Source organism: Tinamus guttatus, unplaced genomic scaffold (genome assembly GCF_059628265.1).
Source record: "Tinamus guttatus ecotype Peru unplaced genomic scaffold, ASM5962826v1 Tinamus_guttatus_pri_ptg000055l, whole genome shotgun sequence".
NCBI lineage: Eukaryota > Metazoa > Chordata > Aves > Tinamiformes > Tinamidae > Tinamus > Tinamus guttatus.
This window is the reverse complement of record NW_028288589.1, coordinates 765145-790368: the sequence shown is the minus strand read 5'-3', so window position 1 is coordinate 790368 and position 25224 is coordinate 765145. Positions and strand designations below refer to the sequence as shown.

Sequence of the window (25224 nt, the reverse complement as noted above, 5' to 3'; positions counted from 1 at the left end):
TTTCCTTCCTTTCTTACTTTGTTGCTAGGATCATCTTTTTCCTTGCGGTCTGCTCTTTCTGTTCCATGTGCTGTCTGGCAATGTGCTCTCCTACCGCCTTGGCAGGGAACTCTGTTTCACAGGTGTAGCCGAAATCTCTGGCCAAATGCAACGCTTCGCCTGTGGGCAAACAAAATGGATCAGTCAATTTTTAGGTTTTTTTTTTTTTCTGGTCTATAGAATTTCTTCTGTCATTGAAAGAAAAGAAAGGAAATTAAAAAGAAGAATAACAAGTCAGTTTTGTAGTCATGCATCCCAAACTTAATACAGGTGTCAGCCCAATTGGTCTACTTAGCCATCAGACTTAGCCACCTAGAAGAGAGAAAACATACTCCTGTCATGAGAGAATACCAGAGGATTTAACTCTCTCCTGTGCCACCGGTGTAAGGTTTGCCATGCCAAAGTTTGTAAGCTTAGATCTTCATTGGTATTTAAAACCTACTGGAGGTGAAAATAAATCTGAAGAGCCAAGATTCAGAATATAGTGCTGTTATATGAAGAAAGAATAACATTTAAGGGAGTGTTATGAGGATAAAAAAAAATCAGGTCAGCTTATTTTCTTAGGGCTTAATTTAAGTAATCAGGCACTATGTAGACACATGAGCAAACCCCTAAGCAGAGCACAGGAAACATTCCTGTTTCCAACAAGCTTGCAATCAAAGTTGACCAGACAGATCAAAAGAAAAGGCAATGAATATCATAGTCCCTATTTTATATATAAGGAAAACAAGGAAAAGGGAGTATGTGACTTGACTGCACCTTCTAAGGCTTCTGTGGCACAGACAGAAATTGAACGAATCTCTACCTCACTTACAGAGCCTGGACCTTATGAACCACCTCCATGGCGGGTGTCAAGTACTTTGGAAGTACTTGCTTATTTCTACTGAGAACTTAGGGAACCCAAGTTCCCTAAGAACCAAGACATTTATTTTAGGATTAACTGGTCACTCTCTGGTCTGTGTTCTCTCACTTCAACAACCCTGTTGTGGGATTGCACATAGCTGACTCAAGTATGATCATTTTCTGCACTTAATCTTTATCTGAAGGGAAATAGCACATTTCTAGGTGGCATTTTCTCTCATCTCTAAGTAGAGGTCAGCTGAACTAAGGCGTATGCTGAAGGACATCTATATGAGTGACACCCAGATGTTTACTTCAAATAGCTTCAGGATCTTTTTCAGAGATGTGTTCAAGAGCCAAATTGAGAGCTGAAGCCTGGACTTTTGGAAATGAGATAATGCTCTAGATGTACAGTTAGGAGGGCTGCAGGACCTGTAGTACCTCCCTTCGAGAATATCTTCAGTGGGATTCACCTAATTAAATGTCAATATTGACATTTGACATGGGACTCCCTAGTCAACAGAGAGAAACTGATGCTTGAAGAACATATCCTACATTAAGGTAGAAGGCAAACGTGAGTCAGCTGAATTACGGACAAATTCAAGTCAGAAGAGACTTTTGGAAAATGTGTTTCCGTCTTCTGTTGATGGTTGGTGTTTAGTGTCTAGTCTGGTGTTTAATTGCTAATAACCCAGAAGCACTGATTTATCCCTGTTGATTACCACTGGACATGCAATGACAGAAACAAATATGATACTGTTGTTAAGATCTGTACACTATACACACATACTATATACATATACATGTATGACCCTCCAATCTCTACCCTCAAATGATAGCCCTAGTCTGAGATGTAAATGTAAGTGTGTCTATGCATATAGCTTTTATGATGTATAGAACAGGCATTCTAAATCATAACAACAAATTCCAAATAAAAATAAAAATGAAAATCTGGAGATGAAATGCCCTTCAGAACTTTTATCATACATCACTATTGAACAAATATGTCATTTTCTACAGGACAAGAAGACAATGTATTTAGAAATAGATTGTGTTATATTTCTATGCATATTATTTGTTAATCTTAGTGCATATATGTCCCCTGCAGAGTAAGAAATTAGCCTGTTTAGTGGGGAGAAGTAATCAGTAGAAAATGTCATAGAAGATGTTTAGAAGATGTTCTTCCTTTATCTACATCAAAATTTTGACAAAAAAAAAAAAAAAAAAAATTGTTCCAGAAAACAAAGAAGCAAGAATGTAGGAAACAAAGATCATCTGACCTCTTTTATTTCACATTTCTCCAGCTTGCTACTGATTATGTCAGAAAAGAGAGTCACTTTTTTTTTCACTCTAAAGTTAAATATCCCTAAAATCTTTTTTTTTTTTTGTAGTTTTTTTGTAGTTAGTTGCCTCCTTCCAATAGAAAGCCAGTTCCCCCTGCAATATTATCACCTCTTTCCTGCTTTAGAGATGGAGTATGGGTGCTGGGGGTGATTTACTCTTTCCCCTTAAATCCAGTGCTATAGACAGTGCAGCCTTTCCTATCTTGACAATTGACCAGAGAACTTTGCATGATTGAAAAGGACAGTTGGTGAGGCTGAATTGGCAGAGACAGCTCTGGAAAGCCTCCGTGGAGGGACCAGGCTGCGTACCTTGACAGGCTTCTGCCAGCAGGTGCAAGGAGCAGCCTGAGACTCTCTTGGGTCCAGCAAGAGTGAGAGATGCTCCTATCTGGAGCGAAGGCAGCCGCGTTGTCCCAGGAGGCGACCACTCAGCATCTGAACCTCCTTCTCTCTCCTCTGCTTCACCTCCTCTGGGGGGAGGAGGGGCAAGAGGGAAGTGCAAGAAAAATCTTTTTTTTTTTTCCTATTCATAAGATGAAACGGGAGGAGGAAGAATAATAAAACAAAAGCTGAGGAATTAGCCAGGTGTAGCAGTTGATAGTAGGGTGAACAAAAGTAAGCACTGACCTATTTTCTCAACAGTGTTATTCACCAAATCATCAACATAGTTAATTCTGCATGTAATAAATTTAGTGTTTTATTTAGATTTGACATGAAAACAAATTAAATATTGTTTTTTACAAGTGATCTTTTCTGTTTTTATAAATAAATCTGATATTTTTATTTAATTCAGTCATTGCTTTTACCTGCATCTGAAATCACATTTATACCTAGTCTGAGCCTTATAGTGACATGTCCGAACAGAAGAGATGTCCATCTTCTTATATCTTTTCTTACTGCTACCGGGGCTACTTTCAGCTCCTTCAGGACAACAGTAGACCTTACCCCTGGTAATTATTAAACTCTGCTGATAATTAATGGAAGAACCTTTATACTGTTGGCTAAACTTTTTTTTTTAATTATTATTTTTTAAGAGCTGGTAAGAAGAGTAACCTTTCCCTTCATCTAATCCGGGCACTAGAGGGCATCCGTCACTTACAGGTTACGCAAAATTCTGTGCCACGCTGCTGTGGATCATCCTGCAATGCTAATTTCATTTTCCCAGTCTGTGTTTTCACTCATTGCATTGGTTTATGTGGAAAACAGCACAAAGAACAGCACTGATCTGTGAAAATAATTCCTACTCTGGATCCTAAAATTCCTCACCAAAAACACTAAGGATACAAGTTGGTCAAAATGAGAAAAACACTAACCAGTGATCAGCCAGAAACAAATGAGTTGGCAGAAAACAAAAGACACAAAATAATTTTGATGAAGTCCATATCTTCACATGACTGCTGCAGCCTAGCAATTCTCAACAGTCCTTCTTTTGTATTTAGCATTACTCCCAAAGGCTCAGTGGATTTAGTCAATTTGGAGGAAGAAGAGTCTTAGCCTTGTCAGGGACTTTCAAGATATCTCTGGTCAAGACGCCTAATGACCACACAACCGGTTTTTGCCTTTTCTTACCTCAAAGAGATAATCAATAGGTGAAGCACATTTTTACCTTGCTAAGATACGGAAAACATTGAAGACTGTGAGGGCCTCATTAGCTCATAAGAAATGTAAAGCTGGCCCAGAAAATCAAGAGTGACCTAACCCTAGATTATTATGAGAAGTCCTCACAGTCACCTGAGATACAGGGATTTTATAAGACAACCTGCGTGTGCAGGGGGGTTGGACAAGATGACCTCTATAGGTCCCTTCCAACCTTAAGCATTCTATGATTCTATGATTACGCCAGCTAGTGTATTGACATCACATATGAAAAAAAATTCCCTTTTTTTTTTTTCATGACCTCTTCTTCCACTGGGATAATGACGTGTCTTTCTGCTTCTGCTTCCTCCAACAACAAGCAACAGGGACCACTGAGGGACCAAATGTTTTGAAAAACCTGTTTGACAAAATAGTACCACTTGGCTATGTTATGGATGCAATATTTGCATGTACAAGGGGAGGACAGTTTATACACTCAAAAAGTTGAATTGAAACTGCCAATTCTGGCCAAAAACTCTTCTTGTAAACTGAAAATGGGCTTTGTCTTGATTTCTGTGTGAAGACTAGCAGACATGGGGGTTCCTTTTCTGAAAATTCTAGTTTTGGGTATTTAGGCAAAAAGGGCTGTACCAAGATGAATTCAGTCTCTTCAGCATATGTTGTTAAGAGGCCTCTTGTTCTGAGAGTCTTACAGTAACATAGTCAAGGAACAAAAGCAATACCATCGGCTTGAAATAGGCTTACTATTAGCTTTGGGCAAAGGGCAGGGAGACAAACAGCTCCATCTCTGTGGGGGAAAAAGAAAATCCCTTTCTGATTTACAGCAAAAGTAAATTGTCAATCTCAAGGCAGCAATTGAAAAAGAGTTTCCTCCCTCTCCACAGTTTTAGTGAAAGGCCTAAAACTCAAGACCTGTGAAGGACTATAAGGAATGGAACATCTTTTACTCCCCTAGACAGGTAGCTTTTCTAAGATTTAAACTCCTTTAAGGCTCTCTCTTTATTACAGCCAGGTGTGCTTTGGACACACGTGTTTCAGAGCAGTCCCAGTGTAGTTCTGTGTGCTCAGTGGACCTGTGCACTCAGAGTCTCTGAGGACCTCAATTTCTCCTCTTTGATGCTGAACCATCTTCATTGTTGTGTATTCAGCTTTATTCCTGTCTTGTAGAGTCTCCCTTCTTGGAGATACTCAAAACTTAACCGGAAAAGATCCTGAACAACCCAATGTTGTATTAGAGGATCTCCAGAGATGCCTTCAAGCCTCATCTATTCTATAATTTTGTGATTCTGTGGTAATATATGCTGAGACCTCAGTCTACCTGCCTAGACCTATATAGACCTTTCAGATTATGATCCTAGATGACGCTGACCTTTAAGATGGACTGAGTGCTCTCAACAGCAAGAAGAGGAGTTCTGCTCTGCCCAAGGCTGCTAATCACAGCCAAACAGCAGAACAGGTACCTAGTGGTTTCACAGAGAACAGAAGATTCAGATAGAGTTTCTTCCTTTTCCTGAGGGGTTTGAATCTGCATCTCCTAACTGAATGCTACAAGAACCTGGCAATATGTGGTGAAAGATATGTAAACAGTAAAAAAGGACCATGAAAATAACTTCAGAGTCAGTCTAGAGTTTATATGAAAATAGATTTCATGCAAATGAGGGGGAGGAGAAGAAGGATTGTCTAAATAATAATTTTTTATGGGAAAAATATCACACTCCTGGATCTGTTCCAGGGAATTCACTAATAAAAAAAAAAAGTGGAAGGCAAACAACTCTACTTGTCAAATTGGTGTAAGACATTCAGCTGTCTCACAAGAACACTTGGATCATCAATTTGTAAGTCAGATCCCAGAACAAAAAGCACGGATTAATGCTGAGGAAACTGAATGACCAAATCACTTGCTAAACACCTCAGAATGAACTTCCATTTTGCCAGTGGTTTTGTCTGTGTCTTTAGGCAAGTCAGGTCATCTCTTTGCATAAAACAGAGATAATGATATTTATTATAATGTGCCCAAGAAATGCTGCATGCAGGGAAAAAAATGAATTAAACTTACATTATATTACAATATTATAAACCCTACCTTCTACCAAAGAAGTCAGGAGTGTGACATTTGCTGCTTTTCGTCTTCCTGCAGGCAAATTCAGTCCCAGTCTGTCTAATTTTTCTCGCAAGCAGCGTCCTCCATTCTTGGATTTTGCTCTGTCATGAGAGAAGGATAGGATATGGAAACTCATCTTTAGTCTTTTTTTTTTTTTCCATTCATATTGTACTAGAAATCATATACATCTTATTGACAAATGTATAGGGTAATGTCTGCTCTGATGATGTTAGTGGAAAGTCTTTCGGAGTCAGGTTCTTAGTTCTCTGTTCGATACATCTACCCTCTTGTCCCTGAAAAACAGAACGGCTGCATCAAAGCTGCTGACTGAATGATTCGTCCTAATTCTTGACTCACATTCAGGAATGATTTAGGAGAGTAATATTTGGCCTGGGAGAAAAACTTGTAGAGACTGCTCTAACATTTTAAAGCAAAAACAAGTAAGTCCAAATATACATCCTCATGGCCTTGCATTCTTAACATCTTGGCATGGTTTTGATGAGATCTTTGATATGAGCATTTAAGGTGAATATTATGTGACTTGAGGAAGGCATTTCCAGGGTGAAGCAGCAGCAGAGTTAATTTTTTGAGGATATAGATTTTTGATGTTGATGTTGATGTATAGATTTTGATGTTGATGTTAACTGCCTATATAGGCAGTTAAATGTGACTTATACCCCCGAAACAATTTGGAGATCTAGTCCTCTGCAAGATGGCTTGAGACAGCTCTTGGGCTTCTATTGTGTTAGAATACTGCAAGTTCTGTAAAATACTTTCAGTATGGGTATGAGGATCAATGTGGCCTTCAGTGACAGCAGTGAAACAGTCTATGAGTTTCCAGCTAGGTTTGATCAAAGGGCATTTGAGTAGTTTGTGCCATCTAAGCTGATGCCTCAGGGACATTGGGACTTACAAATACCTGGTTGAATTAGAGTGGCTTCCTCATGTTTTTCTTGTAGTGCTTGAGCAGTCTGCCACTCTCCTTTCTGTGTCTACTCTGCAGGTGTACCCAAACACTTCCTCCTCCTCTAGAGTCTCACAACAAAAACTAAGCCAGTGTCTTCTGCTATCTCTGTCCTCCCTGTTTTCAAAGCACCCTCAAGGAAGTCTAGAAGAGTAAGGCTGTTATATGCTCTCTTTGTTGGTTCATCAAGGACTGTGACTACATCTTGTAAAATATTGTGCTTTCAAATAGTTTTTCAGCCAAAAGTCAGACTTACAGGTGTCATGAATTTTGCCCTGCACAGAGGTTGTCTTTGGTTTGATCTTATTATTCAAAGCAATTTTTAGAGTTAAAAAAAAAAAAAAATCAATTCCCTGGAAAAATGTAAACTTCCTGTGAATATGGCAATGCTATCTTTAATTTTGTTCTTTTTAATTGAAAATGCCCCTAGAAACACTTTGCTCACAATCTACATCCTTCTGATTTCTCAGTCTGTGATTGCCCATCCAAGTGTGAGGAAAAATATACATTTGGGAGAAATAATATCACAGGAATGACAAGACATGCTTGCAGTTGTTAATCTTGCCTTCAACTTACCTTCTCAAAATACCTCCCAAGAGGGAAGCATTGAGGCATTCCGGTGGTGAAAGACGCCTCTTCACCTCTGCAATGGTCACTTTGTATTTAGAAGTGGAGCTGAGCAGAGATAAGCGACCAGGTACAGAGCAGAACAGGTCCGTGGGATTAACAACACAGGTACCACCTACAAAACAAATGAAGCATTAGAGGGAGGGAAGTCTTGTACTCCGTATTTTGACAAATTCAATCATGAGGAGCAATTCTGGTGTGTACTTGCGGTTGTTTTTTGGTGTATGTTTTGTTGTTGTCGTCGCTGTTTTATTTTGTTTTGATGTTGCACCAGAGCTTTTGAGAAAGATGAATGGACTGAAATATCAGTTCATCAAAAAAAGAAGCATTAGATAACAGAAATTTTACAGTCATAACAGACCATTGGGGCTATCTCATTTGATCTCACACTCAGTAAAATTATATGTCACCAAAAGCTTCTTGTATCCAGTATGGTAAAATTCTATGATTTCATCAGATTCAGGGATCATTCGTGATTGAAAAAGAGGATATATATAGGACATGAAAAAAAAATTCAGACACCTACCCAATGACAAATGCTCATTTTATCTCTCAAAGCAGTATTTAGGATCATAAAGATGTAAGTGTGTTATAGGTTTGCAGGGATTTGCAGCCAGAATAGTTTTTCACACCTTTGAACTCTTATATGCTCCTAGAGCTAGGTCAGCTCTTCTGCTGATGTTAATGATTGAGCTTTATTGAGCTATGTCAGTTTATCTCAGATTAGTTCTAGCACTGTTCATTTCTTGAAAGTGGCAATTATTTTGCCTGGGTCTAAAATTGCTGAATTATAACCAAATCTTTCAGTGAAGATTGTGATCAATAACTCCTCGGGCAATATTGAGATTTTACATACATGCATAAAGCTAATCTGTGAGAGAGCAAGAGAGAAAACTTTCTCTGGAGCTGAACCAAGAGGACAGGACAAACTCCCAGAAAAAAAAAATCTTCAGGACTAGCACATATTTTATCACCAAGTGCAAAGCACTTTTCCTTGATCTGCTTTAACCCACCTGACTACAATAAGAAAAAAAATAAAACCTGTGGAAAAAAAAAATCTTATGACTGCATGCACAATTCTTCCCTGGGGAAAAGATGAGAAAAAGAATGAGCTGCATATGACAATGATATAGCATATCACATAATTTCCTGTGCTACTGGAAGGAATTCAGTGTTTTTCTGTAAAGATGATGATATAGAGACCTTCTTACAGCAAAATGGCTTTGTGCACCTTATTATATTTAAAGGAAAAATACTGTATTATTAAACATAATAATGTATTTTTTATTATTTTCTATGAACACCCTATTTCCTTTACTTCAAAAAGAAAATCTTTATTATTGTTAGAATTAGAGTAAAGTGGAGTAAAGTGGAGTAGAGTAAATTAGAATAGAATAGAATAGAACAGAACAGAACAGAACAGAACAGAACAGAACAGGAGTAGAAATTCCCTTTAGGATAGACCCTAAAATCTATACTCTATCTTCTTCCATAAGTAATTCCTCTTAAAATCAAGGTGACCAAATATGTTCTGTCTTAACCAGAGACAGAGGCATATAACTCACGATGAAGCACATTATTGCTTGCTTGTGAAAGCAAACCTTTTCTCTCTAAGTATTTAAGCTCTCAAATGTATGTTTAAACATTTGCATGGACAACAAAGTCAGAAAATAACTTATCTTCGTATAAATCTCAGATGGGTGACATTCTGACTCTGAACAGCAGAATATTTTTGGACTTTTTCAATTACAGTATAGGCGAGTTGTTAGTGGACACTTCTCTGATGGGATACAAAGACAAATTATGCATTCAAAAATGCATACAGATGAAGGTCATATATAAACATTTTTGCCCAGCTTTATGTCACAATATATGAGCTCAGATGCTCAAAAGCAGAAATCTGCTGCCACATGCCTGAATTTCTTTTTTCTTTTTCTTTTTTCTTTTTTTCCTTTTTTCTTTTTTTTCTATTTGAGGCAAGGCTGCACAGAAAACTATAAATATTTTCAGTCAGCATTTTCAAACTTCTGGTCTGTAAGGTGCATTTGTGAAGAGTGTTAACACTGGGTAGATTTGTTTGTTTGGCATCTCTTGCCACACTGATACACAAATATATATACACACATGTACATATACACATGTCAAGAAAACAGTAGCAGTGAGTACATATTTATTTACTTCATTAGGTTTGTAAACTTTATAATCAGTGAGACTGCACTGAAATCAATGTAACATTAAAGTCTATCTCCATGCCAGGTTAAGCCTGTATGAGCTCCATTTATACCAGATAAATAATTGTTCTTTTAATCCAAAAATATGTTATCTTGCAGCTGCTCCTACTCTAACCAGATTTACTGGAACATTTCTCATCACTACTTAATAAAAGGTTAATTACAACATAAAATGTTTACTAACACCTTGACAAACAATTCCAAGTGAGCCAGGTATGGGTTAAATGTAAAATTAAACAACAAGGCAAAGTCATTTGCTTTCCAGAAACATGGAAAACAAGTTGCAAATTACAAGAACGTAAAATCTGTTGCATATAATTATTTCACTGTATTAATTATTCATTGACACAGCAACAGAGAGCAGTGTGGTGCTTTCCAGACAAAGCTATGCCCTTGTCTCAAACTGTGTTCAGCTTTCAAGGCAAGGCTTTCCTCCCCACAAACACCACCTTGGAGACAAGAGGGATGATGTTCTCGCCCTTACACCAAATGGGAAACAAACAAAAAAGAAATAGCAATAAAGAAAGGTAAGGCTAGTGGAAATGGAAAGGATAAGTATAACCACACTGAAGGTTAAGGGGTTATGTTTCCTGCCAAACATGCACTCTTTAATATACTCTGGTTTTGTAATAAAGCAGAAAAAAAATGATGTTGTGAGGACGTGCAGCTCAACAGAGAGAGGACAAGGTATTTTATTTCATATTAAGCAGCAATGACAACGACCGGCTTTTCCTTCCCATCAATTCAATGTCACTGTAGATGTTGTTAGAAAAGTCAATCACTGTTCAAACGTTGGGCTGCTCTTGTGATAATAGGGTCTTTGAAAGGCGGGATGCTAACAGAAAACAGTTAAAGAAGCAAAAGAAAGTGCCTGTAAAATGGAAATGGAGATAATGCCGTTCACAGGTCTGGCAGTTCAACACAGAGATTCCTATTCCTCTTTGTAGCTTTTACTATCTTTAGAAAGGTTTACAGGCTAGATTCTGGTGTCAGGACACATATGAAGTAGCTACCCTATAAGATCAGCCCCATATATAGCTGCGATGAGGTAATGTTCCCACCAGAGTACATAAGGAAGGGAGACTGCAGCACGTTGCTCCCTAATCTATGTTATTGGTCCTACTTTGAGGCTAGGAAAAATAAGAACAGGTGGAAGCTGAGATAACTGGTACGGTGGCCGAGCAGATTGCCTTGACAATTTGCTGCTCTGGACCCCACCTGACATGGACTTGTGAACTTTACAGGGGCTCCTTTTAGGACAGCTGATTATTCATGCAAGGAAATGATTATGTGGTCTGATCCAGCATCAGCTGTTGTCATAAAATGCTGTGTTAGATACGACTGTATGCAGGGGTAGTTTTATAGTTATAGGTGCAAAATCTAAGGGCACTAGTGAGACAAGATTTAGATGAAGTGAGAATATGTTTTATATTACAACTGATAGATTTGGGAAAAAAAAATGAGAGGAGCTTTCAGGCACACAAACCCTTCTTCAGGGCTTGTCTTTTATCCAGCTCTATTCAATTACTTCTTCTTTCTTCATGACAGAATTTTACGCTCTGATCTGTCATCTTCATGTTGATTTCAACAAATTTAATTGTTCGAAAGAAGGAGGACAGGAGGAGAAGAGAGACACTTTGTGGAGAAGGAATAGCAGACCACATCTGTGTGGAATAAGGAAAGACTGTGTTCATTTTTGCAGCACTCTTTTGGGGTCTGATTCTTTTCTCTCTGGCTGACTGGCTCAGCCTTGGGCACTGTGTGCGCCTTCTGTGGACTGCATGATTGCTTCCTTTCCTAAACTCAGAACACACAGAAGTTACATGATACTAAAAAAGGTAGTCACAGCAAATGCCAGGAGAGTATTTCCCCTTCCTTGTTCCTATCTGACCATCAAATAATGCAAATGAACGCTAAGAAAAGCCAGTGCACACTGATGATGAGTTGTGTAGATGACAGCAACGAGAAGGACAATGGGGCAATACTCTAATCCAACAGCAACATACTCCAGTCTTGTCAACATAATGAAAATCCAAATAACTCATGATACAAAAGGGGATTCCGTTTTGATTCTAGGCTTCCTTTTGTATAGATGAGCGGAACAACAGGATGGCCAGATATGATTTATTCTCTAAGCTATAGGCTTGGTCATCTGTTGAAATACAAGTCCACCGATGCCCTTGTCATTAAATATTTGTGTATCTTCCTATTGTCAAAATATCTATTCTCATACTATTCTTCCTCAAAGTAGGTAAAAATACATTATATGCTTTTCATAATAAGTAATGTTATTATAATTGAGAGAAATTTCCATCAATATCATGGGATCAGGCTTAGACATTAGATATAAAATTTTTTTTGAAGTATGTATAGAACTTTATATAAGTATACACATATCCACACTCTCCAAGGTCACTTCTTGTTTGTTAATAGTAACAGCTCTAATACAATTGGTATTTCAAGAAACGGTAGTACCTTTTTCCAAAATATTCAGGCATAAATAGAGTGAAGTTATTGAAGGAAATAGCATAATTTACTGTTGACAATGCTGAAGAAGGCTTGTTTGTTTTATTTTCCAGGATATACGTATGTGTGTGTTTTTGTGTACATTATTAAGTATAAGCATGTGTGAGTGCATAGAGATTAATCTTATATAAAATATTAATAACATGCCATGCTTTTTATTAGTCCATTATTTATATCTACAGGTGCTGTTATTAGGTGTCTACAGCTTATATTTTCTGCTCTGTTCTGAAATCCTGGCAAGGTTACAATATGTTACAAAATGAAAATCTGCCCATCTTCAGCTTTTTTGTGTGTGACTCTAACAAGGGGCAAATCTAGACAACCAGTTAACTCTATATTTAATCTAATGTTCAGTTCCCAAAAGTCTATAAACTATTTACATTTTCTTCAAATTAAAGTCAAATAACCAGTAATTAATGTCTGGATCTCAAAATCTCAAAATTCTAAAACTCCTGTGCTTCAGTTAGGAAAAATATAGATTCATTATCGCTTTTCTTCTATCCCCATCCCTGCTTCCTCTCCCCTGCCACAATCCTTTCTTTTTCGCTTATGAGTTAAAACTTCCATCATGTAACTTGCATCATGTAACTAGTCAAAGTAAATCATTTCGTAGCCATGAACAATTCTAAGAAAACGTCCTTCAGCACAATATCCACCCTAAGAAAACACACTAGTGTCTGTGTGCACAGGATGTTTTTAATATATAAACTGGAAGATAAGCATGGATTATTCAGACGGGTTTAACATCTCATATAACTTAAGCATGTCTACTCAGTGGGAACGATGAGTAATCAATAGGTTTTAAGACTGCACACTTAACCACACAGAGCATTTAAGAGAATTAAGAGTTTAAGTTTATGCAATGCAAAATATAGGCTGAGAGAAGCCAGGAGCTGTGGGGGAAACACAATAATATAAATAACTAGGAGCTGGTTTTGGAACTTAACTTGGAGGATTGCACTGATGGATGGATGGATGGATGGATGGATGGATGGGAGGGAGGGAGGGAGGGAGGGAGGGAGGGAGGGAGGAAGGAAGGAAGGAAGGAAGGAAGGAAGGAAGGAAGGAAGGAAGGAAGGAAGGAAGGAAGGAAGGAAGGAAGGAAGGAAGGAAGGAAGGAAGGAAGGAAGGAAGGAAGGAAGGAAGGAAGGAAGGAAGGAAGGAAGGAAGGAAGGAAGGAAGGAAGGAAGGAAGGAAGGAAGGAAGGAAGGAAGGAAGGAAGGAAGGAAAATAAAGATCTTAAATCTCGGCCGCCCAGGAGCAGCTCTCCACGAGAACTAGTGACTGCAAGGGTGGAGGACCTCACACCTCCGCAGGTCTCAGGGTGAAGGGCAGGGACCCAAATCACGAGTAGAGCGCAAGAGAAGATCATTTATCTTTCACCTCCACAAACCCTAGGGACTTCTTAGCACATCCCAACGCCCCTCGCTAGTAGCTCTACTGTGTGGGGTGAGACTTGGAGGCTTTGCCCGGGTCCAAAGCGGACCGTGCCGGCGCGAGGGGAGCCGCGCACTTCTCGCGTGTGCGTTACTTGGTGCTGCTGGGTGTGTTTGCGAGCAGCGAGCTGGCACGTTGTGTTCAACCCCTCTCAGCTCCCTCTGGGGACCATTTCCAGCCGTGTGTCCTGCTCGTGTACACACTGAGCCTTGCATGCGAGCTTGGGTCGGTGGGCGCACTGTGCTGTGCACGACAGCCAAGTCTCCACTCCGATGGGGCAAATGGACACGGAAAGAGCTCGGAATATGGGGGGAAGAAAAAAGAAAAAGAAAAAAAAAGACAGCCTCCTCCGTCCCACACCCATCTAGGACATCTAGGAGAGGAGAGCAGCACAGTTCCAGCAGTGGGCAGGATCCCTGCCCAAAGGCTCTCCATGGAGCCTTCTGGCTCCATGTGCAGCCAGATCTTCTGGTAGATAATCAGGAAAAAAAATGCGAATAATGATAATAATGATGACAATGCTAATCATAATGATGATAATAATAATAATCTAGTTCCCTCCCCACCCCCAAAAAGCCATTCTCACTTCCTTATCCTAAACTTTTCTCCAAAGGTGTCGCTCTCGCCAGGAGCACTTCGGAAGAAGCCAGCTCTCCTTCCCTTCCCAAGCAGGCGATGTCCTGGCAGAGCCCGAGGCAACCCCTCTTCTCGGACATCTTCTCTAGTCTAAAAATCACCGAGACCTGAAACTCGCCGTCCGATGTGGGGAGGCGGCGGCTTTTGTCCGCGGGAGATTATCTCAGCTGGAGGCGCGAGAGCCATTAATTAAGGCAGCTCTTTAGGGTTTTAATGCGATTTAAATTGGTCCTTGGAAGAGGAAAGAAAAAAGAGGGAGGAAGGGAGGGAGGGGAGGGGGGGAATAAAAAAGACAACGGTGCTAATGACAGTGCATTAAGACCCGAACACAGGGATGGGCTATTACCGGTGTCCCGAGGCTCTTGCAGGTCTCAGAAGAGCTAGGGGAAAAGAAGGTGGAGAAGAAAGAAAGGAAGGCCGTAGGAGGGAACCTGGTGGTGGGCAGGGAAGCGATCACAAGAGGGTGGATGTAACCCCTGCACTCTGTCCACCTTGGGAAGCCTTGGTAAAAGTGAGGAAAGGAGTAGCGTCCGAGTCCCCTATTTTCTCCCTGTCGCCTGTGTCCAAAACTGTCCTGGAGAGGGATGTAAAGCCTCCAGTGGTCTCCTAGGATCTTTTTGCCCAGAGGCTCATCTTTAATGACTGAGCCATCAGGAAGCAATTTAAGGGCCTCAAATTAAAATTTCGGACTGGGAAACAGAACCAAGGCTCGATGAATGGCTTTCAAAGGAGAGATGTTACTACGACTGGTACCTATAAAGCAGATGTCAGTAAGGGAGTGTATTTCCCTGGATTTTATTGGCAGACTTTATGGTGGCTGATGCTTAAGCTTTTAAGAAAAGGAGTTTTTCCCATTCTTTTTTTTTTTTTTCTTTTTTTTTTTCTTTTTTTTTTTTAATCAAATAAGATCTGAGGATGCTCCTAGCTAGGCACTAATGCATTCGGATGTCAGTCACCTCTAAGCGATTTGACAAACCCAAGATCTCTTAAAACGTGCAGAGTTCAGATCATATTAATTCCCCAAAAATGTTTTGATTCAAAGTAGTTTGTATTTTATGTTGCCAAGGGCAATTGAAAAAGAGCTATTGCCGATAGGTTGGCCCTTCTCTCTTCATGGCCCAGAGGCGATAGCAGTATTTAAGCTTCTGAAATTAGCCTGGGGCAGGAACGATGGATGATCACAAAGCGAAACAAGAGCTTTTTTTGGAGTTTGCCATCTCGATTTCATAAAACGATGCAGGCCAAATGTCACCGTGTTGTCTTTTTAATCCAAATATATGGAGGTGAGGACACCAAAACTGCATATATTTCTTGTAGGAGGGATGGGGAAGAGATGGGTGTGGAAGGGGGCTTGGAGGAGGGCATTTTTAAAAAGAAACACACACAAAAAAGAAGAAAATAAAAGCAAAAAAAAAGGAAAAAGTGAGGGGAGAAAGAGAGGGGGAGAAATCAAACAGGAATCAGGTTCCTCTGCTTTTAAAATGGCAACCTAGAGAGGAATTAAAAGGGAGTGGGTAGGTAATAAAAGCCTGAGACGATTAATGGGAATGTATAAGAGGGGAGGGATTTTTTTAATGATTAAAAAACACAGACGACTCCTGTAAATAGAAGCTTCATTTCTTCAAGTGATTTCTTTTGAAACAAGCGATCTGAATATTCAACTTTAAGGCAAAGCTCCACTCTGTATGTACAACATTAATATGATCTCTGCAGAATTTGGTACTCAGAAATATTAACATATCAAAGCCACTGCCTGAGGCTAGAGAAGCTATCGATACATGAGCAGTAGGAAAAGTAAAGATTATTGGTTCTGATGGTTAGAGCAGGGAAGCTCCGGGCTAAATCCTGCACACCATTAACTGAAAGTGATAGCATGGGGATCTCTGCCCTGGAATCAGTGGCAAATATTTTCTCTAGCTAGTAATTAGCTCGCCAGCACCTAAGTCTTGCAAAAATCTTTTACTTTCCTAGCCTCATTAAAAGCAAACACCAAATCACCACACTAAACAATCTCGAAGGCAGATGATGTGTGTAATGGCAGCCAAAGATGGAAGTGGAGAAGAGCAGTATGTGTGAGGGTTGTCATTCCTATCAGCATTAATAGCAGGGTTGCTAACCACGGTTCTTCCTAAAGATTGCTTTTTGGAGAGGACTACAGAATAGCATTTTCCCTTGGGAAAGTTCTTTCTTTCTCTCTCTCTCTTTCCTTCTTTCTTTTCTTTTCTTTTCTTTCTTTCTTTCTCTCTTTCTTTCTTTCTCTTTCTTTCTTTCTTTCTTTCTTTCTTTCTTTCTTTCTTTCTTTCTTTCTTTCTTTCTTTCTTTCTTTCTTTCTTTCTTTCTTTCTTTCTTTCTTTCTTTCTTTCTTTCTTTCTTTCTTTCTTTCTTTCTTTCTTTCTTCTTTCTCTCTCTCTCTTTCTTTCTTTCTTTCTTTCTTTCTTTCTTTCTTTCTTTCTTTCTTTCTTTCTTTCTTTCTTTCTTTCTTTCTTTCTTTCTTTCTCTCTCTCTCTCTCTCTCTCTTTCTTTCTGTAGCCTCTCTTTCTCTTGTCCTTTATTCTCTTTATTCTTGTCCGTTTTCTTTCTTTCTCTTTCTTCTTATCCATCCTTTCCTTCCTTCCTTCCACATTTAAAACACTCAAAAAATCCCTTTAAAAGTGTATGTATATATTAGTGACAAAAATAAAGTAAAAATCTGACACAAGATGTTTAAAATATTAGGAAAGCCACTCTCGAGTTAATATATTCTTATTGATGTATTACTAGAAAAGAAGTCTGATTTATTTATATGGGATACTGTATAGCGCTTAGACACAGGATGTTTTGATTACTGCTAACACCTATCGCTTTTTTTTTTGAAGTTGGACAAAATATTTATTATGTATTTTTAATATACATTTGAAACTTATGCTCTCGCCTTTGATATCTTTCCCTGAATATGCCAAGAGATACAGAGCAGTGCAGTAGTAGTTCAGCACTTAGATCAGGGTAGGGAAAACCTTGAATCTTCATGCTGAATTTCCTTTACTATCAATCTTTAAGTCCTTGGATAATTTGATCGCTTTAAAAAAAAAAGAAAGAAAAAAAAAAGGAAGAAAAAAAGCAAAAGATAAAAAAGAAAAGAAATACGGAGAAAGAAAGAGAAATACAGAGAGGGTGGACTGCAAACATCTACACAGGTAATTGGAATCTCCTTAGCTGAAGAGTCGAATAAAGTGTAGCTGAACTGAGGCTGAAATCGCCGTCAGCTGGGGTGTGGTGAGAACCGCAGGCAGACATTATAGACATTATAGGTTCCCTCTGAAGAGGGACCCGACCTATCCCTCTCCCTCTGTCGGCTGACAACCTCCGCTCCTCGGAGGTCACCTCAAAACCGAAAGAGCTACCTTCGAGAGAATTAATACCAAGAAAATAATAACTGAGCGAATTCTGAGGGATGGGGACACGGTGACAGGCGCACCCGGCCTTTGCTCCGGGCCGGCCAGGCCCGTCCCGGGGCAGCGCCGGGATCGCGGCGGCGGCGGAGCTGTCCCTTCAGCACCACGCGCCGCCCGCCGCCCCGCTCAACCCCAGGTCCGGTTCAATCCCGGTCCCGGCTCAGCCTCGATCCCAGCCCTGGCTCAACCCGGCTCCGGCTCAACCCCAGCTCAGCCTCGGCCTCGGTTCAATCCCGGCTCAACCTCGCCTCGGTTCGCCCCCATCCCGCCGCTCCCGCAGCTCTCCCCGCGGAAAAACCAAACAAAGTCTCCTCCCTCCCGGCGCCCCTTCCTCCCGTTCCCAGGTTTCTCAGGGAGCACTTCCCCAAGGAGCCGGAGGCGCTGGGAGTGAACTCTTCCCCTCCCACCCACCCCGCTTCCCATCGGCTGAGTATAACGCGTGTGAGTCTGCTCTCCTCCTGTTTCCAGAGCTGCGTGAAGTTTGCCAAGGAAGCCGGCCGCTAAAATCAGTTTTCTGCCACTGCTGTATCGCTTCATCTAAAATTTATCCTAAAAGCCGTCTTTCAAGGTGGAAATTATGAGCAAGGAAAGGCACTAATTGAACAAGAAGAGTGTCTTCCAAGAGGCTGAGCCCTGAAATAGCCCCTCTATGACTGCATTGTTTTGTACTGTGAATGAAATTGTGGGTTTTAAGCTTGTTAGAATATGTTCCTACATCAGGCCTTTAGACTTCCTTCTGTTTCTGTTCACAGTAAATAATGATAATAATCAACCCCTGAACACTCAAATTTCCCAAATGTTGAATAACTGAATAGGAGTTCAAAACTTTTAACTTCGGCTGGAGATTGTTTCTCTAATAGATGGTGTCAAAGAAAGTTACGCTGCCAAAAGCTGTTTCCACACTGACCTGTAGCATTATCGAAATCACATTTTCAAATAAATAAATAAATGAATAAATAAAAGGCTCTTTCCTTTCCCCACACGAGATGAAACTTCCAATTTAACAACCCGGAGCTGGAGAGAGCGTTTCTGAGACTCCGTATCAAGGATCAAGGGAACCATAAAAAGAGAAAAGAGCTCTGAATTTAGCGGGATTATCCAAGAGCTACCTAGGACCAGATCATTTGTGAAGTTCAAATGGACTGTGAAATGCAATGTGCTCTAAACTAGTTTGGACACACTTCTGTCAACCGCCAAATTAACAATATTTCAACAGTAAATCCAAACTACGCTAATTAGCTGCAGACAAAAAGAGATAGAAAGAAATAAAGGGTATATATATGTGTGTATATATATATAGAGAGAGATATAATCACAAGCGTTTACAACCTCTTACCTCTTCTTATCACACCTCCTTGACCGTTCAGCACAAGTCCACACTGGGCCTCCACTGAGCTCTTAAGTACGGAGGAGAGGGGGGAAAGCAAAGAAACGAAAGAAAAAAAAAATCAGATACCAAAATCCCAGGACAGTTAATACAGTTTTTGCTTTGTCACAGGACTCTCTCAAGAACAATAGTTAAGGTGAAGTGGAAAAACACACAGTTATTCACTTCGAATTGAACGCGAAAACATCACCATCCTGCAGTCTGTCTCTACCTCATGAAATGCAGAATAATGCCACTTTCTTTGTCATTTAAATACGGGTTTCTCCTGGACGGAGGAGGTAGATCGTCAATTGGCAGAGTAGAGAGATAAATAAGTATTCTTGAGAGAATAGCCTGTTCGGATCTTACAGATATGGACACGCTCTATAGTTGCATAAATATATGTGCCTTGGCACGCGGAAACTTAAGAATACACGGTTTTATGCAGAGTATCTCTATGTTTACATACACGAAAGTTCACATCTAAATATATACGTTTAGGGACACATATATATCGACTTCCAGAGTGTACGCAAAGTGCACAAAGGGCAGCTCTTGGGCTTTGCCGGCTATACAAAGTCAAGGAGCGTGACAATGGGGACGAGGATGAGCCTCTATCTGCGCGTGTTTCTGTCCGTAGGTGGGGACATACACGGACACATCTATGTGATTTTGGCGTGGGGAACCCTCCAAAACCCTGCCTGCGGGTTCTGCTGCCCATCACTTCTTTATTCTCCGGATACGACTCTTACTCTTCCGAGATCTTCTCCTCCCCCACTTAATAAATATTTTTATTGGAATTATAAGAGACTTGAAAGGGTTGGGTTTTCTTTGGATTTTCATTATGTTGAGGGTTAAAGGAAAAAAAATCAGCAAACCAAACCTAAATCTTTGCCCGGTGGAAATGTGTTAAAGACGCATTTTCCTTTACAAACAAACGAGGTATTGGACATGAAAGAGGCCTTTAAGGGTGTTAACCTACTCAACAGCCCGTGAAGAGTTAAGTAAATGCGGAGAGAGTCGGTGCATAATAAAAACCCCACTTTACAAAACAACCTTTACAGTCCTGGCTCTCTCCCCCACTTTCACCATATTGGCGCTGGCCTTGTAAGACCTTCCTTTTCAAGGCTCTTTTTTATTTTAAGTGTTCTGCCTTAAAGTGATTATGAAATCAATATGAAAAAAACTTGGCGACTGAGCATAAATTAAAGCGGTGATGGGAAAAGGTGTGACAGTTTTCTTTGTTGCCCATGGAAAATCTTTTTAGGGCACTGAAAGATGCCACTCCAGCTCCAAGACTGTTTGCATCTGTTAGGCTGACTTAAACCGCCCTCGAAACTATTGGACATTCACTTAAAATTCTGTGCAGGGAAAAGTATATTTACATTTGTTGCATTTGAAATGAGGCATATGCTGATGAACGTTTTAAAAAGAAAGACTAAGGAGAAAGGGAGAAGACTGGTTAGACCACTTTTTGTTGTTGTTGTTGTTGTTAGAAAGTGTTTGCGAGCTGTCCGATTTCTCTTCGCCACCAAAACGCTTCCCCCTAAGCCCAAGGTGATGCTCACAACAACCCGTGTTTGTTCTGAATCACCCTAAATCATAACGATAAATACTAATATTTTCAACTGCTCGTAGGCCAGGCTTTTCGATATCTCAATACCCTTCCCTCTTTTCAGAAGAGAAGAAGGAAGGGAATAAATAAATACTTCGGTACAAAGAATTAAGTTGAAATGGGACTATTTATCTTCGAATAAAATGTGATCGAATGATGAATATTTTCGAAAGAAAATGTGTTTATTTTTTCTTCTTTAAATAAATATAATAACAATGTGCCTCTAGCAGCTTAACCAACTTTTTTTTTCTTTTTTTTTTTAAGGGGAAACATGTTGTTTGGTCGGATGACATTGCATAAATGACCAGTTGAATGGCACTAAGTTGAAAATTGGATAAACTATGGTGCTTTTTTGCCCGGGACTTAGGCATTGTCTGCTGTCTTGCAAACGTTCCTAATCCCTTCTTTTGAAAAATACAAGGCTTTGTGCCTGCCAAAGAAAAAAAATTTGTACAGATACAAAAAAATCAGCAGCAGACGTGGTTATAAAAAGGAGTAAATAGGTTTTAGTTGGACTGAGCGGTGAATGGCAGATTTTTTTCGGGGGGAGGGGGCTAACATAAGGAGATCCCTCTGAAAAATGTAAACAAAAAATGTCCAGAGAAGATATAATTATATAGTGAATTTAAAGGAGAAAGATAGATTTAAATAGCTAGGATTTCCTCCACACGGATATAAAAGAACTTTTTTTTTGTCTCTCCTTAAAAATATTTTTTCTCCTATGCAGAATGTGTCTCTCGTTTAAAGAGAAGAAAATATGTTTTTTGAGTTCTACAACTTTTTTTTTTTTTTTCGGAGATTTTGACTTCCTCGCGTCTTTGGAAAGAGCTTTCTTTGTGTGAACGTGAAACTCGGGGGAAGAAAACATAGTAAACACGGGCAAATTTGGGAGCCTCCGGTTTTTCAGTTCATTGGAAGGAGGAAGGTTTGCGTTTGATTTGGGAAAGCTTTCCGAAATGAGCGCTATTTGCAAGAGGGCGTTGCTTGCAATTCTGAAAGCTTTTTTATTATTATTATTGAAAGCATGAGCTGAATTTACCAGCGGCGAATTTTTAGGTGACGGGGGAAGGATTACCGAACCGACAAAAGTCAGGTTTTGATACTAAAAGTCAGGTTATGATACTAATAAATAGATGGTTTTGATGGGTCCACATCCCGGTTGGAGTGGGGAGCAGATGAATGGATAGAGAGAGAGGCATACAGAAGAAATCAACTTCTTCTGTTTGTTTCTCTCCCTCTTGCTACCTAGATCTGATATTAGTAGGGATTTTTGGTCATACTGAATATTTCTGACGAACATTTGCTCACATTTATTTCTTCCCGCCTCACGCCTCAGAGTTCAACGGAGACCTGCCTTTTTGTGCGGGTGGAAAAGCGTGGGTGTGTGTGTTTTTTGTCCTTTTTTGTCTTTTTTTTCTGGTTTCCCACTTCATCCCTTCCTTAGCTCATTTGCCTGTTGTGCCGGTGCGAGTTATTCAAACGGATGCGCTCGCCGAAAGAAAAGGAAAAGTTTAAGAAAAGCGGGGTGGTGTATTTGTTGCTGTTTGGGTTCTATTCCTAATGACTCTAATTAGGTCAATGGCCACACACACACCCCAAAACCTCCCGGCGAGTCCCACGCTCTGCATCTAAACAGACACAAGCTGCGCTGAGAAGTCATGCAAGAGTTTTGGTTTTGTTTTCTTTTGTTTTGCTTTGCCAAAAGAAGCTACTTTTTCACCCATTTCCTCACCACTACATTTTTAATTGTTCTTATTCTGAAGGGGACGGGCTCTGGACAGGATTTGGGGTGAATCTCCTCTCCTTTGTATGAGCAAACACGAGAGTGGAGGAAAACTGGGAGGGTGCGGAGGGGGTGGGGGGTGGCAATGATTGGGGGGGGGGACAAGGCAGGGGGAGGGGAGAAGAAGGTGCCTCGGAAGGAGCTCGCACGCTATTTTACCTGCAAATCGTCCGCTCCCGAGGCTGCAAGCCCGAGGCTCGGTCCTGGCAGGAGTCTTTGATCTGGATGCATCCCATACTGGGAGCCATGGCTCATAAGAGACAGGTCGTGGCGGCGATAAGCGTCTAAGCAGCCCAGCTCCCTGCGCTGCTCGTCCAGGCAGGAGGACTTGAGCGCCCGCGCATTGTGCAGGTTGATGAAGTCGGTGGGTTCCCCGTGGTGGATCTGCTGGTAGTACTGCTGCGAGTGGTGCAGCGAGTTGAGGGAATAGGCGTCAGGGGTGACGGCCGGGTGGCTGTGCTGGAACTCGTAGTGGAAGGACTGGTGGTGCAGGGGGGTGTACTGGTGGTTAGTGGAGAAGTACGGGGAGGCGAACTCGGTGCCCGTTGTAGAGTATGTGAGCGGAGACGAGGAGGAGTAGGCGACGGTGGAGTTGGCCACGGACTCCAGGCATCCCAGCTGCATCAAGCGGTAACTGTTTGATCCATCGTGACGTATCTGGAAGGAAGAAGTGAAAAGAAGACCCCAAAACTGGAGGTTTGTCATTTAAAACCCCGGGTGCGGGTCTTGCGAGCACGCTGTCCTGCATCGCTTCTCGCCCGTCACGAGCGTCTCAGCCTGCGAGCTGCAGCCGCAACAACAAAAGCTCCTTTCCCACCTTGGGCTGGTGCCATAAAGGTCTGTTCAAAAAATCATAAACAGCCCAAGTCTGTCCTTAATACCGTAAAGCGAAAGAAATCCACGCACTGAATTAATATTATTAATAACAACAATAAAATCTATCTATCTATTTGTCCATCTATCCATCCACCTCCCGATCACAGCTGTAATATCTGGGGCTGACACAAAAAGTCATCAAACAGAGGAAACTAACGGCAATACACACAAGTCCCGTCCCTATGTTAGAGCGTTACACATCGAGAAAGCTTTGCCGCCTGCTCGTCTTTCTCTCTTCCTTCCGTTTTTTTTTTTTTTGAACCCCTATTTTTCTCTCTTTTTAAAATAACGAATCAGATCCAAATTTCTCCCCCTCCTTTTCCTGTGTATTGAAAGAAAAGGGGAGTCTTTTTTTTTTTTTTTTTTTTTTTTTTTTTTTTTTTTAGCGAGGACTCCTTATTCCTGGCGAGCTTGTGATTTCCCTCCACTTCATTATATTATTAGGGGTATTATTCTGATTTTCGTTCTGGCAACGGTTTTAACGTGGTAATGAGTTGCCCTTGCTGGCGACAGATGTCATAACGAATTTTCTCTCTATACTTCTGTAAGTTATCTCTGAAGCCGGATTATAATTAAATGTAACGGTCCAATATGGATTTAAAAAAATGGAAACAACCACACAGGCACACACACACATATGCACACACACGCACACACACATACACGCACACACACGCACACACTCACACACACAAAATACCTCTGCATCGTGGACGAGACCTGGAAAGGTAGTTGACATTTTTTGGTTCTCCGAAAAAAAAAAAAAGAGAAGAAAAAAGAAAAAACTCTGGATAAAATTCCCCTCTCCAAATTAAAAATAAAAATAAAATAAAAATAAAAAAGATTAAAAAATCCGAAATTCACGTATTTCTCCAATTTTTTTTTAGGAAAAAAAAATCTCTACAGACAGAGAGAATTTGCAATGTATCTGCATAGATCAGATCTCTCGCTTTTCCATGCACCTCCTTAAAAACCTGTAGGAACAAAATTTTCCCTCTGCACAAAAGCTGCTCCCTGGATCAGATTTTGTACTTGCTGGGTATTTCTTTGGCTGATGTCGTAGGTCCCTTGGTAATATAGAAGTTTTGAAAATTAAGCATCAGCACTGAGAACTGGGAGGACAATAGATAGAGGAGCTTCATCCCAGGAGACAAGGAATAAATATTGTATCTTCGCCTAATAAGGAACTGTAGGTTCTTTCAACATTTTTATACATTTTTCTCCTCCACTCTTAAGAATGCTTTTTTCTTACCCAGAGCTAATATGGGAGCTAATCTGATCGAAAGGGTTATTTTGTGTACATTTTATTGGGAAGACATAGAGCTAATATATATTAATACATATTATTAAAACCGTCCTTTTCAATAGGTAAGTGTTCCTTCCTGTTGATTATACTGCTTTTAAATATTGACCAGCATCTAAGAATGCACATTTGTATGAGTGTCTGCTTAACTGTATTTTTTTCCTAAATGAAAACTCCGTGGTTTGTTTTGGATTTGATTTTTTTAGCTCTTGAATTTACATCGAATTTAAGTCCACCCCACACTCCAACCTGCTTGCAAAGCTTTCTAATATACTCTCTTACAAGCTTCTTTAAATAGCTTTTTTTTTTCTTCTTTTTTTTCCAAACATAAGATTAGGGTGAGATCACAAAGTATCACCGCAGCGACATATTATATGTATACATAATATACATGTAGACCTAAAGAGCTGTATCTATATGTAAGGGCGGGGAGGGGGGGTGAAGTCCATCTTAGCTCTTCGAAATTGGTAGCGACGGAAGCTGCGTGACCCGCGCTGCAGAGTCCAGGGC

The 25224-nt window shown here is 40.3% G+C and overlaps 1 protein-coding gene across 3 annotated transcripts in view; it reads right to left on the bottom strand.

The window, feature by feature from the left end:
• The window catches only part of TFAP2D (transcription factor AP-2 delta), a 47848-nt gene extending 23364 nt beyond the window's left edge, over window positions 1-24484 (bottom strand). The window contains exons 1-6 of one of the 3 annotated variants that reach the window (XM_088540095.1): window positions 24112-24484; window positions 22695-23192; window positions 19108-19168; window positions 7460-7625; window positions 5902-6020; window positions 18-159 (exon numbers count right to left, since the gene is read on the bottom strand). In XM_088540095.1, the coding sequence (XP_088396221.1) occupies window positions 18-159; window positions 5902-6020; window positions 7460-7625; window positions 19108-19168; window positions 22695-23192; window positions 24112-24150 (1025 nt within the window). In that variant the 5' untranslated portion in view covers window positions 24151-24484. Of the gene's footprint in view, window positions 1-17; window positions 160-5901; window positions 6021-7459; window positions 7626-19107; window positions 19169-22694 lie in introns of all 3 variants that reach the window. The other 2 variants (XM_088540097.1, XM_088540094.1) reach the window with 2 other exon arrangements.
• Window positions 24485-25224: the final 740 nt, after the last annotated feature.